General features: G+C 40.2%; 1 protein-coding gene across 21 annotated transcripts in view; it reads left to right on the top strand.

Annotated features, from left to right (window-relative positions):
• The first annotated feature begins 441 nt into the window (after positions 1 to 441).
• EPB41L3 (erythrocyte membrane protein band 4.1 like 3) overlaps positions 442 to 17,738 on the top strand; it is a 65,461-nt gene continuing 48,164 nt past the window's right edge. For all 21 annotated transcript variants that reach the window (XM_088524109.1, XM_088524088.1, XM_088524093.1 and 18 more), the window contains exons 1-2: positions 442 to 660; positions 6,057 to 6,254. In XM_088524109.1, the coding sequence (XP_088380235.1) occupies positions 451 to 660; positions 6,057 to 6,254 (408 nt within the window). In that variant the 5' untranslated portion in view covers positions 442 to 450. The remainder of the gene's footprint in view (positions 661 to 6,056; positions 6,255 to 17,738) is intronic.

The raw sequence follows: 17,738 nt of genomic DNA on the forward strand, positions 1-17,738 counted from the left end.
TATTGACCTAAAGACCTAAATGTAAAGAACGAAAGACTTAACATTTTCAAAAGCTTTTGCTTGCTGATGGTTTAGAAACCTTAGTCATAATGAAGTGTAGTGGATTTTAGACCTTAAGCTACACAAGCTTTTTCAATATATTGCTCTCTTTCAATGATTACAAAACTATTTAGAGCTTTTTTGTTCTGTATATTTTTATAATGTAGAGTAAAATTCTATATTTATGCAGTCTTCTTTAGATATGGATGTGTTTAGACCTGTTCTTTTTGTATCAGGGAAGCTTTTCCATTAATCCCATTTAATACGCACTTTAGTTTTAAAGGCCAGGTGTAATAAGGCTAAAACTCTGTAAATATGGTTTCTCTAGTTTGAAAGTGCATTTTAAGAAACCGCTAGCGACAAAACCATACTCAGGAGGCTTGACTACCTTGTTTTCCAGAATAACCAACCATGACTACGGAATCAGGATCAGATTCGGAGTCCAAGGATAAGGAGCAGGATCAGCAGGAGGCCCCGGCGCAGCAGGGCCCGGCAGAGCCGCAGCCTCCAGAGCAGCAGCAGCAGCAGCAGCAGCAGCAGCAGCTGAGTGAGGAGCATCAAAACGCCCTCGAGCAGTTCTCGGCGGTGGCGGCGCACAGCACGCCTGTGAGAAGGGAGGAGGTGAGAGAGGCACCCCTGCTGCGTGCGGGGAGCTCACACGGTCCATCGTTGTTGCTGGAAAATGGCGGGGCGGTTTGGTGGAGATTAGAAATATGTGGTCAGATATGGCTGGAAGGCTGTTTCAAGTGAGGTTAGAGATTTTGAGTGGTTGGTCTTTGGAGATTCAAATACCTGTCTTTATAGTGCTTAAACTTAAAGCCAGCCCTAGTAACTAAGATGGGAAACATTTTAAATGCAGATTTTTGATCTGCATTAAATAGCAAACCGCTAATTTCTAAACGTCTGGATATGTTTTTAGAGTTCATTTCTACTTTGGCACCTGCTGAAAACTGATTTCATGCTTGCTCTTCTGATGTGCAAGCCATGAAAAATTTGTGGTCTCTTAAGGTCCTTGTAGTTCTGGAATGACTGCATTATAATCACTTTAAATTTCCTTGTAATAGCTTTCAGAAGAGTTATTGCGTGACTTTTTTTTTCCATTGGGCTCATTGTTGCATTTATTAAATGTAGAGAAGCTGCTTTTCCTCCCTCATTAACAGTTAGAATTGCAGATATTATTCTTCGTAGATAATATTATTCTTATTCTTCATAGCCCATTGATATTATTCTTCATAGACCATCAATATGGGGTACCTGAAAACATCGCATCCTTTACTTCCCTGAGGTTATGATCCCAGGCAAATCTCATTCACCTTTGAAGTGTGGAAATAAGTTTAACTCCTCCTCTCCTGCATCCTTTGTAGAGTTCAGCTGCTCTGAGGTGAAGCCATGTTATTTTTCCCTCAGGGAAACTACTTATGCTCAAGAGATGGTGCTGCTGAAGTGAGCAGATATAAGGTGTTGCTGGAAATGAATGTGACTGCTCCCATTGAAGCTATTCAGGGCTGGCTGTATTTTGGGTTTTTAAGATTTTGGTCCACAGAATTAGAGACTAAACCTGTAATGGTGAAAAATGGTGGGTATAAGCAAATTCAAGCAACAGCCTTTTCTGTATCTGCCTGGTTTGGGGGTATGCTACGTAAGTGTTTGGGACAGCAAATGTTTCTAGGACCAAATTAAAAGAGGTGTCCTACATTCCTATATTCCTAGAAGTAGACGTGGCAGGATTTCTCCTGCTTAATTGTTATTAAAGACCAATTACTGAAATAACTGTACTGTATTGTTGCTAACCTTTACCACCATTGATTAAATCCTGATCAGTTGCAGCTTCAATCCACCTCCACCAAGCACCTGTCAGCTCTTGTTCCCAAATTCACTGGTTATTGTGCTCTTGCAATTTAAGTTTCAAAAGTGATCAGAAATTGCAAGCATGTAGCTTGAGGAAGAGTCAAGGCTCCAGCCCAAGCCAGAAAGGCAGAAAGCAAACAGATAATTAATCTCAAATTGAATTGTGTCAAGCCTAGGTATAGATTTTATTAATTCTGTTCTTCTGGGCATTCTCATTAATTTTTCCTACCCAGTTTCTTTTTCTATTTTTATTTTCTTTTTTTTTTCTTTTTCCTTTTTTTTTTAACTTTTCTGTTCTGTTCTTTTTGTATTTTTATTTTCTTCTGTGTTTTCTCTCCAACAGAAACTGAAGACCTGGAGGTGTTCTCATGCGCTGCATGATCCCTTCCCTTTCCCAAAGAGCTCTACCTATTCACAGGGCTTTCTAGTAGCTTCGATAGAAGAGCTGCATTAGTGCAGGAATATCAGACCTTTCACATTGAGATAACCGATTTGAATCTAAAGGTCACGATTGCAAGGTGGCTGCCAAATCTTGCTGAAATGTTCTGCCTGGTGTATTTTCATGGTGACTTAAGTGTCTGCTTCACAAGAAAGAATCCTTTAAAAGCATCATTAAGCATCAGAATTATTGGCAGTGGTACCATTAAATTAAATTCAGCTAAAAATTGAGCAAATAATGGATATCATTCTCTTTCTTGCTGTCATCTTTTCCTCCATTTTGTGATAAATGTGTAATCAAAGTGAGGAAGTTGATGTTTTTTAGTATCACTCATATGAGGGAATCTTGGGAAGATTTAAGCTTCTGTTCCATTCCAGTGTCTTTTTATTGTCATTCTGTGCACATGAAAAAGAACACTTTAATGAAGACACAAAAGATTTTTTTTCTCATACTGAGATTAGCAGTTACTACAGAAATGAATTCTTTCTACCAAATAAGTGATGAAATCTTGCCATCTTCTTGCCTTCTTGTCTGGTTGAAAAAAGTGCAAGAATGCATTGCACAGGCTAGGCACTAACATTTCTCAGCAACTCCCACAAATATATGGGATTCATATGTTGTACAGGCTTGCTAATATCACTGCATGCCCGAGACAGAAACTACAAAGTATCAAAGATCATTTCTGAAATCCTGTGACTGCCTCAAGATTCCTGCTTCCGAAAGGCTTGAACATACTCTGTCATAGTAGGATATATTCATATAGGTAGGGATCAGAAAACACATGTTCAAAAACACTGAAACCCTAAAGCAACTTGTGCTGTGCTAGAATTCAGTCCATGATGCTGAAAATAACTGTAAAAATATAGCACAGAGAGGGCTGAGGGGAAAAAAGGAGATTGAAAAAGAATGCAGCTGTGCAGGTGGAGTACAGAATAATCTAGTATGAATCTAGCACGGGTTTTCTCTGGTCACTTTTTTTTTTTTCCTAGACACCTGCACCAACAGGATGTCAAGTTTCTTTAGGGAAAAACGGCTTAATTCACTCTGAAAATACCTCGATGCCTGAACATGACAGCCTGTTTAGAGAATCTTCTCTAATAGTTCTTGGCATGTTTTGTTCTCCAGACAAATCCGAAAAAAAAAAAATTCTTTGTATGGTTTTAACCTAGACAGATTTCATTCATCTTAATTTAGACAAGAACTTTATGAACAAAATAACCTCAGTTGCTGTTATTATTATAAGTAAGTTAGTATGTTCTGTAACCTTGAGTTACAAGAGTGAAGGAAATAATCTAACTGCCATGACAGTATATTTCTTGTAACCCAGGAATGACTTTTTCACTTACACATGTGCATACATTCCTTCCATGGTAGATTTCTTTAACAAAACTTTAAAAAAAATCATTAGTCAAGAGAGTCCCTCAGCCCTTCAGTTCAGGACAGCTGTTCACAGAGGCCATAGAATGAAGAGTTTTCCATCTTAAGGATTTTTTTCTCATTCTGTAGGTCAGACTGTTTTCCAGCTAGCCCTGGTTATTGTGGCTGGCCTCCAGGCTTATCCTGAGCTTAGGAGGACTCTGCTTTTATCACAGCCCCAGTGAGCAGTAATTGCTCAGCTGTCCCTGGGTCCTGTACCCCATCCTCCACCAGCCTTAAGGTGCTTGAGGACCTGGAGTGCTGGAGGGGAAAGTCCTCAAGTGCCGGAGCTTGGTGATGGGCAAAGCAGGCTGTGACAGCCAGGGCTGTGGCTCTGGGAAGCCACATCTGCTGTTAAGAGGACGAGGTGGATTTTGAAAGTAGCTTCTGCATTCCAAGTCTCCCTGTCATCCTCTTCTCCTCCAGGGGAAGCCCAGATGACCTTTGTTGCCATCTCTCTTATAGGAAAGCAGGATGCATAGAGTCTTGCCTAGCATCGCTGTAGTTGCCTGTGTGCTGTGAGCAGCAGGGCCTCCACGCGACCAGGGAAGAGTTGGCTGGAGCTTTGCTTCTTCAGCCCAAAATGCATCAGGTGCAAATGAAGTGGCAAATTTGGCTGAGGCAGGAATAGTTCTTGTTTGGGTGGGGACAGAATTGGGACCAGTCTGATCCCAACCTGCCCATGGGAAGCACTGGGCTCTTCTGCTCAGATTTGGGGAGCTATGTGGTAGAACTATCAGTATGCCCTGCATTTGCAGCTGCAGACCCTTGGGCATTTATGGTGGTGTCTGCATTGCTTCTGCTGTCAGTAGACTGCCTAAGCACAGACTTCAATTTTCTGAAGCAAAAATTTGAGGCATTCATATTCATATTGCCTGGAAAGGTAGCTCTGCATGAACCTCTTCTTCCTCGGAAGACTTCAAGACAACATCTTAGCAACGTGGAGGATCAAAGAGTTGGGACTCGAGCGTGAGCTGGTGTTGCCAGATAACACTACTGGCTTTACTACATTTCTGTTTACCCCATTCACCCAAATGCCAAAGGGAAGCTTATAGGTTTGCTTTTATGATATCTCTCAGGGGAAGTACCCTGTGATTTTGTGGTATGTTGTTGTTGGTAGTTATATGATGCAAGGTTGTTTTGGTCTCAAAGCCGATTAAAGCCTTTGGGCAGATTTGCTCCATTCTCATGCTGGCTTATTACAGTGAATGGAAGCAGGCTTGGAAGATTAATTTATAATAAATTTCCAGTGATGCTCACTGCATTGAAATCATTCAGAGACAAAGCGGTTATTTTTTCACAGTAATGAGGTAACTACAAGATTTTTTTTAAGCTTTAGTCTATAGGCCTGTACTTTTGCAGATGTTTTGTTTGGAGTCTGTTGAGGCTAAACTGATTAGAAAGGTAAGGATTGCAGCATAGTGCTGTTGCTAGGAAGGGTGGACTTTCAGTAGAGCTTCTCTGGCTTTCATCTCTTCCCGTGAAAGGAGCACCAACTCTGCTGCATCACAGCTGCTCTTCAAATGGCCTGACCCTTAGATAAACCCAAGCACAAGGAACTGGAATTGTTCCTTCTCTCTCCTTTCCCCTGAAGTGTGTTTGTCTTTCAAACAGCACCTACTTCTCACCAGCTTGAAAAACTTATCAGGCAGACTAAAATTCAGCCTCTCATCTTGTGGTTATCCTCCCTTAGCCAGACGGCTGCGCGTTAGAGCAGTTCGGCCCCTTAGATGCATCCTGTTTGCTTAACCCCTCTCTTCGGCGTTTGGGGAACCCTTCGCTCCTGTGAGCACATCTGCACCCGCTCCTCCAAGCTCACAATGTTACAAGCTGATCAGTTCCCTTATTTGCAAGAATTTTTTTTTCTTGAGGATAACAAAATGAATGCAAACCTGTTGGTCTTTCCCTATTTAATAGGTAAAGAACTTAAAACTAATGCTAGCAATCTCTGAGAATTTCTGTAGGTCGCAGTGCTTACTCATTGTCCAGCATCGTGGGATCAGATGAAAGAAGTCTGAGAGAGATAGTATGGCTATGGAAGGAGTGGCAGTCTACAATATTTACAATATTTTCATGCATATTTCCCCTCCCTGGGTTCTGTGTCCCTTTCGGAGTGAGAAGGGAGTGGTGGGCTATGGGTGGAGATAAAACTAAGCCTTTTCAATAGGAAAAAGTATATCTATCATGCATCATGGCTGCATGCCATTCAAGTCCCACACCAGCCTCACTCACATGCTTGCTATGTTACAATCAGGGTGTATAATGTATTGCTGCATGATTTAGTTCACTTCAAAACTCGTGTTTCTCTTTGTAGGCCACAGACAAAGAGCAGGAGCTAGCTGCTGCAAGTGCAAGACAGCTGGAATACCAGCAGTTGGAGGACGACAAGCTCTCTCAAAAATCATCATCTAGCAAGCTTTCCAAGTCTCCTCTAAAGATTGTGAAGAAACCGAAAAATATGCAGTGCAAGGTCATGCTCCTGGATGGATCTGAATATGCATGTGAAGTTGAGGTAAATTGCTATTTCCCTTTTTTTCCTATTTTTATTTTGTCATCCGCTTTGGTGGAAAATACTGCACTTGTAGGCTAGGACTTCAAAAAATAGGAGATGAAAACTGGATTTCTCATGTTGTATATAGGCAAATGGCCTGATATTTCACAGATGCCAACACAAAAGAGATGCTTCAGCTATTTTGTCTGGAGGTTGAAAATGCTGCACAGATTTGAACTCCAGAGAGGAATATCTGAGCACATTCTGGAACAACTTCTGGTTAAGTTCATGTCAGCAAATGCCACAACAGAATTCAGAAAATAGCTATGGACAGTGAAAGCCATAAAATAAAGCAGGATTTTGATCCCTTAGGCCATCCGCTTTTGCTTAGTACTGTGTAGGGACTCTCACTGAGTCATTGTCTAAACAGTATTTTTTGACCAGCACAAGAGCAGGGGTGTAAGAGATGCCAGCAGATATAGGGGTAGGTGTCAAAAGCAAATAGCAGTAAGAGTGGGGAGCTTTATGTGCTTCTCCCCTATGTCTGTGAATCATAACTGTGTCTAAATATTACTGGCAGAAAGTTGCTAGCAGTCTTTAAAGAGATTTTAAAGAGATTTACCTTCCATCCTGGGACTCTCCCAGGCAACTGGTTTTGGAAGGACAAGTCCCTGGCTGCTGTCAGATCCACGCTAAGGCGATGACTGTGCTTGAACTGCAGAGGAGATGAGGCTGTTGGGAAGCCGAGTGTGAACAAATTTAGCATCTTGCAGTGGGCCCATTTCTCCATTTGGCTGTTCCAGCCATGTCACTGAGATGTCACTTTGGGCAGATGCACAGTCTGCTCTAAGGCTGCTTCTCCTCAGGGACAAACTGGAGCTGCAGCCAGAGTGGCAGCTAGCAGAAAGGGTAGGGTGCGTGTTACAGGGCCTGTAGAGCCAGAGGATAAAAAGTGGAATAAATGGCCTATTCCATAGACTGAAGTGAGCAACCTGTAGAAATATGAAGAGAGTTCAGCTTGGGGAAAGGTGATGGAGGAAGGAGTGAAAGAGGAAGATGCTGGAAAACACAAATACTGACAAAGGCAAAACTGAGCACCTCATCTCTGAGGATAAAAATTTCCTGACTGGGAACAAAAGGTGGTCATTACTCAGATTTCACTTAGCCTTTTCCCTGAAATTGTACTCTGTTGAAATGTCAAAATGCAAACATATAGAAGCCATCTGGTTTTATTGTCAGATTTTTTTTCTGCTTTGGAAGTTCTAAATAGATCTTTGATAAGATGTCCAGTATAAATCTGTGTATGATTTTTTTTCTACTTATTATGCTGAAATTTCTTGAAATTGTATTGACTGTTGTCAGTAATCACTTTACTTGCACCTACGGAGATCAGACATCCTTGGCAGAGTTTAATACCGTTGAAAATAGTGCTCCCAAAAGGATGGATGTTGGAATGACAAAACTGTAAGATTATGATGATGAGCAGATCATTGGGTGTGTTGAAGCAGAAGCCAGTAGTGAAAAGGCAAAAATAATTCATGCAGCAAATGCAGCTAGAAATGATGTATTCATTTAATTAAACACACCTTAAATGGACAGTGCAGACCTTGCATCCTTCCTAGGTGGTATTGTCAGCATAGTGTGTATATTGAAGATACAACTGCATGCGCAGCCTGCTCTTTGGCCTGTGGGAATACTCAGGAGATGCCCTTAGAAATCCACTTTCCTTGTGCATGATATTCATCTACAGCAAGAGGATGTTGTGTCCAGCCAAGAGAAATGATGTGTCTTCCACTTCTCCTGGGAGAGGAGTATATAAAAAGAGGTCGTAGGCTGTGAAGACTGGGGATCTTTTCTTGGGAGACCTCTTGGGAAATCATGTAAGAGGTTGAAGGAGATGTCCTTTACAATAATTCCAGATAGTAAGAATGTTCTGTGGCTGTTTCGAAGACACTCTGTGCCTGCAATATGAGAAATAATTTGTCACATATCAAAAAATGCTATCAGTATTTTAAGGATCCATGCAAACGATCTTATTATATCCCTTTATACTGAAAAAATAACATTTGTGTATTCAAAATCCTAACCCTTTATGGAGCCCAGTAAATTCCCACAAATGAATTCCTTAAAAAAGGGAAGGAAGGCGTATGGCAATCAAAGGTAAATCAAAGTATTTTTTGTGTGTGTTTTACCCTCTTAGCTGCATCTTTTAAAGGGAACATTGACCCAGCACAAGGAAGTTATTTCATATGGTTGGCTCCAGCCTTCCAGCTCTGTATGTCATGCCTTCCCCCACAGAGGGCTAAAAAGCAGTGAATATCCAGAGGGACCAGGATCAGGAGCTCTATACAGTGCTTTGCAAATTACAAATGCTTTTATATATGTTAAATATTAATACTGTATAAAGGAGCATATTGCTCTCAAGTAGAGCACAACGTGCAGCTTATCAATTATGTGTTCATCCAGTTAATGACCTGACAGCTGAAATTGCACATACTCACAGATTCAGATGCATCTTAGATGGGTTGCGTTAATGCATTATCCTCTTGCTGTGCTTCATTTCATAACCCTTCGCCCCTTCTCATTCCATATTTAATGCTGAGGAGTCTTCGCCTCCTTTTGCTCTTGCTTTCTGTCTTTCTTGTGTCCCATACTTCAGATCTGTGACAGGAGAAGCTTTTCCATACTGTATCAGATAGACTTGCAGAGCAAAATGCATTGGTGGTAACGTTGAGGTTAACAGAGGTTTATTTAATCTGATATCCTTTCAAGGAAAGGATGTTAACCAAATACCAGGTTAAAAACTTTCTCCTGAGAACCCACAGTATTATTGCCTGTATGCTGTATGTATTCCTGCCCAGAAAGTAAGACTTTATGCAGCAAGACTTTACAGTTCACAAACAGTTCGAAAAGGTACCACAGCCATTCCTCTATTCTCCTACTGGAACATAAGACAGGAGTGTTACCATCCAGATCTCCATCACAGTGCTTGGCCATGAATCTACTGAGGGTAGCAAAAGGCTTATTTATGAGAAACATCTCCTTTTAGAGAAGAGACATCTGTGTAATGATGTTTGACCTGTCTCAGGACAGTGGCTGGCACTGCCAGCCAACATTGAGATGCCAACATTGTCACATATAATGCGCCGAAGAAGAACGATCTCGGAGTCGCTCTAAGTTTCTTCCAGGTCATTAAGAAATTTGAGCTCCTTAATGCTGATTACAAATCATAGACTTCAACATGGCCTGCTCAGATCGATGCTTAGCAGTGATTTTTCTCTGTGTTTCCACCCGTGCAGGAAGCAGTTCTCCCATAACAGTTTCTTGGGGCTCTGTCCACAAGCACCAGAGTCAGAAATGTTCTTTCTTGGAGGCAGCCAAGTCAGCAGTGAAGGTCAAAATTGCTCTGGCAAAGAGGTACCTGCAGATTGCTAGATAAACTTCTGCATTAAGCAAGCTAGACCTATACTTTACATTTGACATTTAAAAGAAAAAAAAAAGAAAGATCCAGATTAATTTCATATAACTTAAAAATAAAAAGAGAGAGAGAAAGAAAAGGGCAACAATATGGAATCAGCGATCAGTCTTTCTTAAGACAGGAGTAAATAAGCAGAAATCATTTATTTCTGAGTTCCTTGCACTTTAAATTAGGTGTTTTCAAGAGCTGTAGTACAGTTTCATGCTATTTCTAGGATTTATTTTCCCTCCTCTTCCCTCTCTGCCCCATTTTCGTTTTAATCTAGACCACTGCATTTTAATTAAAAGCTTCAAGTGTATCCAGCTGTCATCCTCTCCCTTGCATGTTGTCTAAGTTGAAGTGCCTTCCTAAGGTGGTTGGAATGTGCCTTTAGAGTTTGTGCTCCAAGCATATACATGTTATTAATCACAGAGTGAGATCAGAAAACTGCAGATACTGTGCCTAGATAGATGGTAAAATAATTAGATTTAATTTTCAAAGGCTCAGCTATCTAGGCCCATTGGTAATTTATACGTTTTCTTCCTTCCCTTCCCCTCAGACTTTCTTATCGCACAGGACAGCAGTAAATGAAAACAAATGTTTCCATGGGAACCTTTTTGTGTTATCTCTACAACCCTAAATCAAACAGATTGAGTTACTATATAATTCAGCTACTCTGCACAACATTTAGAAGTCCGGTGTCTCAGAAAGCACTAGCAGTGTCCCCTCCTTTTGGTGGGTGAAGGGCAGTTGGAGGGAATTGTTTAATTTTTGTCGTTGTTGTTATTATTTTTCTATTTAATCCCATTTTCTCAGACAAGCTTCTGCTTTTGAAATAGGCAGCTGAGAGACTGTTTTCTGAATGGTGGTGTCTCTGCATCCTCAGGTGGCTTCAGATTATTAGACTGAAGCTGAAATGGAACTGAGATGTCTTTATTTCCATTCATTTCATAGTAGCATTGTAAAATGGATGGAATAAGCTGAAATAGAGAGGCTACTTTCTACCTTCCAGAAATGCTGAAAATCCTTTCTGGAGACAAAACTGCATGAAGTGTATGGAGCCTCATATATCATGGAGCACTCGGTTTCACATAAGCCTATCCTTTTCCTACAGAAAAGTGAGAGTATGCGGATGCCTCCGTAAAGTGTTAACTATTAAAGACTGTCCTGGGACAGGCTGGTGAGCTTATTTTTGCTCTGCCACCATAGCCAGAAATGTTACATGTGTTTCTTTTCCTGGTTTTCTGTATCTAGCTTGTAATGCCACTTTCTGGAGGAAAAAAATCCTCTGTGTGGGAGCGACTGCCCCGCTGTCCCCCCTTCCCATGGGCAGGCCCTTCCTGGGAGCCATGGACACGTGCTCTGCTTTTGCCTGGACACTTTAATTACATTGAATTTCTCGTCCGTCCTGAGGTATACCTTAGGATCAGGAAAGAAACCGCTGTAATAACATGCCCTCTGCTTTCTAAAGGATAGCGTTTCAGTTACCCCCTGCATGTTCTAATTGTTTGATGAATTCCAAGCAGTCTCTTGCAAATGGTACTGCATGTGAAACTTATTACTGGAAACAAGAGGGGTTGTTTCCTACCAAGGCTTTTCCTTTTGACCTACTCGTTGCTTACAGTTCAGTTAATTTAATACGAAGAGCTTTGTGTAAATTTTTTTGTCCCTTCCCCAGCATGCGTCAGTAAATGCGAGTGGATTGAGATGCGCCGTCATCATCGCCCAGGATGTTTTCTTTCCTCAAACCCACTAATTAGGGATGACTTAGATTAGCCAGGGGATTCAGTTAAGATCTATTTTACCTGACACACGTCAGTGGGAGTCTGAGTATTACTTGAATATGTTCCAAATGAACAGAGTTAATATACAAGTCTTCTGGCTTGCTGTTTTGAAATGCTCCTTGCGACTTGCTTTGAGTTAAAATACTTGTCAATTCAGGAAGCGTAACACTCTAGAAATCAATACCTATGTTGACCAGCCCATGATAATGAACTGTGAGACTGAGCAGAGAGAATTTACGCTTCTGTTTGATACCTGAAATAAAAATAAAAATGTTTGTGCTCCTTCTTTTATTTTTTTAAGGTTTTTCGCTACAGCAAAATCTAAAATAAGAAAACTCTCCAGATTGAACTAAGTGTTTTCGAAATATGGCAAGATGAGCGATGCTGGTGTAACACTTCTAGGGCTGGAGATACAACCCTGGACCCTTAGAGATAGAAACAGAAGGTCCAATTTCATCTGGAGGAGAGGGTCACAGCTGGAGAACATCTGGGCTGTGTGGTATTCAAGGGGAGATTTATTATACTTAGTGGATAATGTGTATTCATAGTAAAGTATTATGTTGAACTTAGTAGGAAACCTCGCCTGAAAGGTAAGAAAGCTGTGGCGTTTTGTATTTTCTGCAGTTAATATGCGAGTATTTTATATAGACAGAGTAGAGTTAAGAATTAAAACCAATTCACTCCATCAGATGTCAAACCAAGTAAATAGGCTGGGCTTTAACTTCTGCCTTAGGCAGAGGGGAGGACATGGTTACAACTAGAGTAAATGCCAAAATCTTAAAATAACAACAACAAAAAAATGACAAATGCTCTCTGCATTCATTTTTTGTTTCTTGGCCTCTCAGCCCTTGCCTTTCATTAATAGTGCCTGAAAATGGTTGATGCAGATAATGGGTTTAGGTGACAAAAACTCTTCATTTTCATTCCTCGGAAGCTTTAGCCATTTTTCGTAATGGTAAGAACTGATGTGAGAGAGACTGACCTACATTCACCTAACATGTTCAGCTGCTCTGAAACTACGTTTTCTAGAGAATAAATGATTAGCTGAAAACTTCCTTGTGAAATGTTGCCTCCACTCAGTGAACCAGTTGGAAACGAGCCAGGCGTCAGGAGCAAGTTTTCCATCTGGCTAATGTTCTTTTGTCATGCACACTCAAACTCCGATAACACAGGCCGGTTGCTAGTTAAGCTTTTTACAAGAAGGGAGAACACCATGATTTTCTACCCCGCCTTTGAGTGGCGACCAAAATAGCCACAAATAGTGTATTCCTTTCATCTCCAGCTCTCTTGCTCATCATTTCTATTTTATAGGTGTTGTCCCATGTTAACACTCAGAGCTGCTGTTTCCAAGCCAGTAAATAAATAGCACCCTCTGAAAATGCTACCTGTCATATATATGAAAACCTAGGATCTTCTCCAGGCAATGTTTTCACTTAAGCCCAATGCAGCGTTTGCTCGGCTCCTTTTGTATTTCAGTATCCCTGTCTGTTGATAGAGGGAACAAAATATCAGGCTGGATGCTGAGGAAATACCTGCTTGCAAAGCCAAGCTTTGATAGGGGGTGAAGCATGTCTCTCAGGATTTATCTTGCTCAAGCAGGAGTGGTTTTGATCTGAAGTGGATGAAGCTTGGATGCAGCTTGCAACCACAGAAAATAGGCTGAGTTATTTTTCTTGACAACCCCAGCATTGATGGTGTGATTCTGTCTGAGGTGCTGCAGCCCTGAAAGCCTTATCGTTGTGCTGCCCCTGCTATTTCAGGAGTGGCTCTCCACTGTGCTGTGTTTTCTGGGTGATTTTTTTTTTTCTCTGGCCCGGCAATGTAGGTCAGGGAGAGCTCTGTGGCTTTTCAATTCATATGGCAAGATTATGCTGTAAATCGGACTATGTTGCTAGTAGAGCTTTTTTTTTCTGCAGTGGAAAATAAAAATGTTTATGGTTAATTTTTTGCTGATACATGCCAGTAACTCTTTGTGGTTCAGACGATGGTTGGTTGCACCTGCGTTGGTGATATGCTTTTGTGCATAAGGAGCAGTTGCATGGGAGAGAAGAGTGTTTGTTGAGCTCATCCAAGAATAGATAAAATAAGGAAAATATTTGTGTTTATAGCTCCCATTGGAAAAGTTCAAGTGCTGTCCTGAATCCCAACAGACCAACTTGAGTCACTACCGACTTTCTTGCGGGAGCATGTACTCCAGTCAGAAGGCATTAAGAAATACATCAGTTATGTGTGTAGTCAAAAATCCATGTCTGTATTCTCAGGAATACTGAGCAAGGGTAATACTCCCTGTAGCCTGGAATACAATTTACTGTTTTTATGTCGATATTTAGCAAATGTGTGAGGCTAATAGAAGTACTAACAACTGAACTGCTCTTGGGAAATAGTCTCCTTTATTGCAGAGCAACTTTTTATAAAATGAATTACATTACATTTAGGATTCCAGGCATTTGATAATCATTATATCCGACAGGTTGTGCACATGCAACCTTCGCTGTTACCTTTCCATGTATATAAATGTGCCCAAGAATATTTATTACTTTGCCGCTTTGCATTCCCATGCAGAGGTTTCCCAAGTGCAAGTTTTATTCATAAACATGCAAACATGTCAGTCTGCTCAAAGCTCATCTGCTGCTGGGGTTAGTGTGATCTCTGCTGCTGCTGTCGAAGTCAAAGACCCTAATTTGGTCCGATTCCAGAATCGCGATGAGGTCACCAATCTTCTTACTGGGATTTAATGGGCCCCAGAGTTTTTTTAGATTAGTGCTGGCTCTTTAGGATTGTGAGCTCAAACAGCATTAAAGAAGGTTGCCCCTAATAGAAACTGTGTCATGTTATACAATGTCATTGGCTCTTGGTACAGATGTGTAAATATAGTATACATAGTGCTATGTATTCATCTGAAGATTTGAATTATTACCTAAGACGTGGGTGTCAAAATTGAATATTTTCAGGAATGGCAATACATTTCAAGGTGCTGTATGCAACAGATAGCAATGAGCTGACAAATTATAGTATCACTATGATGGGGAAAAAAAACAGATCAGTCTTCAGAGTATGTAAAAATACTTCCTAATCTACTATATTTTTATGTGGCTTTTATCTGTGCAGAGCAAAAACAATATGGAATAGAGTGCTAAATTAGTAAATAGAGATAGACATAATTATATTGCAGTTTTTTATTTCAAGCTATTTGAGTATGCTAGTCACTTACCAGGCTGTATAGGCAGGTTCACACATAAAAATGCTGTTAAAGAAACAATGTTTTGGGGAGCTTGTATTTGCTTTTAGGGAAAGCACTTCTTTATATGAAATATTTTCACATTATAAAAAGGTCTTTTTAACACAACTTTTATTCAACTAAATCCTTCTGAATTCCCTAGTTTTTAGTATTGCTAGTTTTTAGTATTGCCTAGTTTTTAGTACTCCCACTGGCTAAATTGTTTATTCAATAGATTGTATTTGAAATTGTGACCTGGGACATTTCCAAATGGTGTCTACCAGTGAAGCTTAGTTAGTGGCTATAGTTAAATGCCTGGAAGATTAATCAGTATGTGCTTTTGAGAACCATAAAATTAATGTGTTTTGCTCCAAACTTTGTATTTTCATTGCCTTCACTTTCTTTGCCTCCTGAAAGGCTGGCAGAAAGATCTTATTAAGTATTTTCCACATGTGCAGTCTAACTGCTTGCAAACTGAGCTGAGAGTATTATGACCATCCAAGAGACACACGTGTCTCGTAAAAGTTCATTTAGAATAGTCTACATCTTCCAAAAGCCGTTTTTTTCTCTATAAAACATTTTAAAAGAAGTTGAAGTAAAACATAAAATGAGTTATTTGCTTTTGGTCTTATAAAAGCTTATAAGCTTTTATCTGTTTGTCTGTACAGAAGGTGGTAGTAGGGAGGTGGTGGTCGGGTATCTGCTGATTGCATTTGCCTTCTGTTTCGTATGGTCCTTTTGTGAATTTTACTGATGTCTTTATTGTATCTATTGTGCAAGCTACTTCAGCAAAGTTTTTGTTTTTTGTTTGCAGATGTGAGTCCTCATAAAATGTGGACTATTCTCACTCTATGTCTATATAACGAGTGGAACACTCATTCTATATAATGAGTGGAACATCAATCTCTAGTTACTGAAATTTCAGGTGAACTAAATTTTGGGTTTTTGGACTTGTAGCATAGTTTTCAACAAACAGAGCAGGGGACTTAGGGACCTAAATTGGATCAGCTAAACCTTGCTTTGCTTTAATAATGTGAGGTCTCATTTGCAAGTTATGCATATTGTCTGTAAGATACACTTTTATTAAACCTGAGGAAAACTTGCTGATTTTTTGCAATCAGTGCTTCAGGACAGATTCTCATTCCTGTTCTTCTTGAATTTTACCCGCTTAGTTTCCTGGGGACTGACTTCAGAGATAGATTTGAAGAAAAATGGGGGTGTTTTTCTCCTGTGCCACCTTTCTCTTCTTTTCCTGGGGTAGAGAAGCTATGGAGGAAAGTTAGTGATGGGAGAGGACATCCTCTGAAAATGCAAAATAGAAATATGTAGAAGTGAAACTAAACTTCTTTGAAATTACTTTTTTAAAATTATTTTGAGAATTATTGGAGAATTTCTGTGACAAGAAAATGTTCCCCTGCTCCTCTGCATTTGGAAATACACTAGACATTTATTTATTCGCATGTTTGTATGTTTTTGCATATGCACACATGTGTGCATGTAATTACTCTGTGACAGAAAAAAAAAAGTTGTTAGTGTAATTTTAAATTATGAAATATGTGTATCATTAAAGTATGCCCTACAGAGGTAAGAGTTTTCAATAAAAAAGTGCTCTTGGCAACTTGCATACGCTTGACCACTTTAACTCGTAAGTAATAACTACTTGCAAAAATATTGTTTTTCCAAGATTGGGCAAAATAATGTGCAAGATGTATAATTCCTGAGGAAAAAATGAGAATGGATGTGTTGACAGGAGACTGGTATTCAGCAATTCAGAGACTGTACATGTCTCAGCTGGGGGAATTTGTGGGAAGAGAACAATCACTGCAGCAAATACGAAGTGTTTCTGACAACCAGCTAATCATTTACACTTGTTTGTGTTACAAGAACAATTGCAGAAGCTGCAACATGGGAAAGATGAAACTTCCACCTTGTGTATGTTGCTTATTTGCTGTGATACACATTTTAATTCTTTATGTGTGATTTCCATTTGCACACTGTGTGCCGAAGAGACCACCGTGTAGGCAGCGTAAAACTGAAATAGCTACAAAAATGATTTGTACAGTGCAATATACTTGCAAAATGCAGGATAACTCCAAACTGGAAGAGTAAAATGAAATTAATGTAGTGGTTTGGACACTGTTGGAATATTTTTCATTGTACACATTATAAATGAAAAAGATAGCTAATTTCCCCATGAAAAAGAATGAGGGAAAAGGAAGAGGTTGGCAGTCACATGCCTAAATACATTATGCCATGCAAGACTAGAGCAAGCACACACATTTATACAGTATATTGTTAAGATCCATTGGAAAGTGCAAATGCTAATTAGGAATGTGAACCAGCTAACCTCAACGTCATTTAAAGTCCAATTATTTCTATTGGGATTTCATGAAACTAATCTGTTTGTCCTTGTTCCAGCGATCGTGCCCACTAGAGTTATTATAGTAATTGTGCTGAATTTCATGCCAGGCTAGTGCTAGTGTTGCATTGTGCACTGGCTGCTTGACAGCTTTTCCAAAGGAAGTAGCTGTGTGGTGTTTGCGTATGTATTCGTGCAGAAAGAAATACACAGACACTCTCCATTTAAAATCCAGGCCCATGGCCGTGATGGCTGTTTCTGTGCTCCTTGACTGATCAGAAAGGGAGGGTAATTTTCAGTTCATTCGGGTGCCCTGACCTTGTAGTCACTATACAGTGGAGATGATGGCTTTTGGTGGCGGAAATGAATCCTTTTATAGCTGTTTGGCTGTGGGGCACTCTTTCTATCTTTGGGTTTTTCCTTGCCTATTAAACCCCCCGAATGTGATCTCTTCAATTGCTTTCAAATAGCAGCCTGTACCTGCTCGCTGCAGACGGCTTCCTCCCCCAGCCCTTGCTCAGCATTTTGTATTCACATGAGACTGCAGCACTGTATGCAGAAATAGCACCGCTCTGAAATGCGTCACTTTGGAGGTTGCAATGGCTTTAATTTCTAGGAAGCTGAGAGGGCTGTTTTCTGCTCTTCAACAGCTCATCCTATTTCCCTATGGGTAAGGAGGGTGATCTGC

The sequence above is a fragment of the Tinamus guttatus genome, unplaced genomic scaffold, assembly GCF_059628265.1.
Source record: "Tinamus guttatus ecotype Peru unplaced genomic scaffold, ASM5962826v1 Tinamus_guttatus_pri_ptg000203l, whole genome shotgun sequence".
NCBI lineage: Eukaryota > Metazoa > Chordata > Aves > Tinamiformes > Tinamidae > Tinamus > Tinamus guttatus.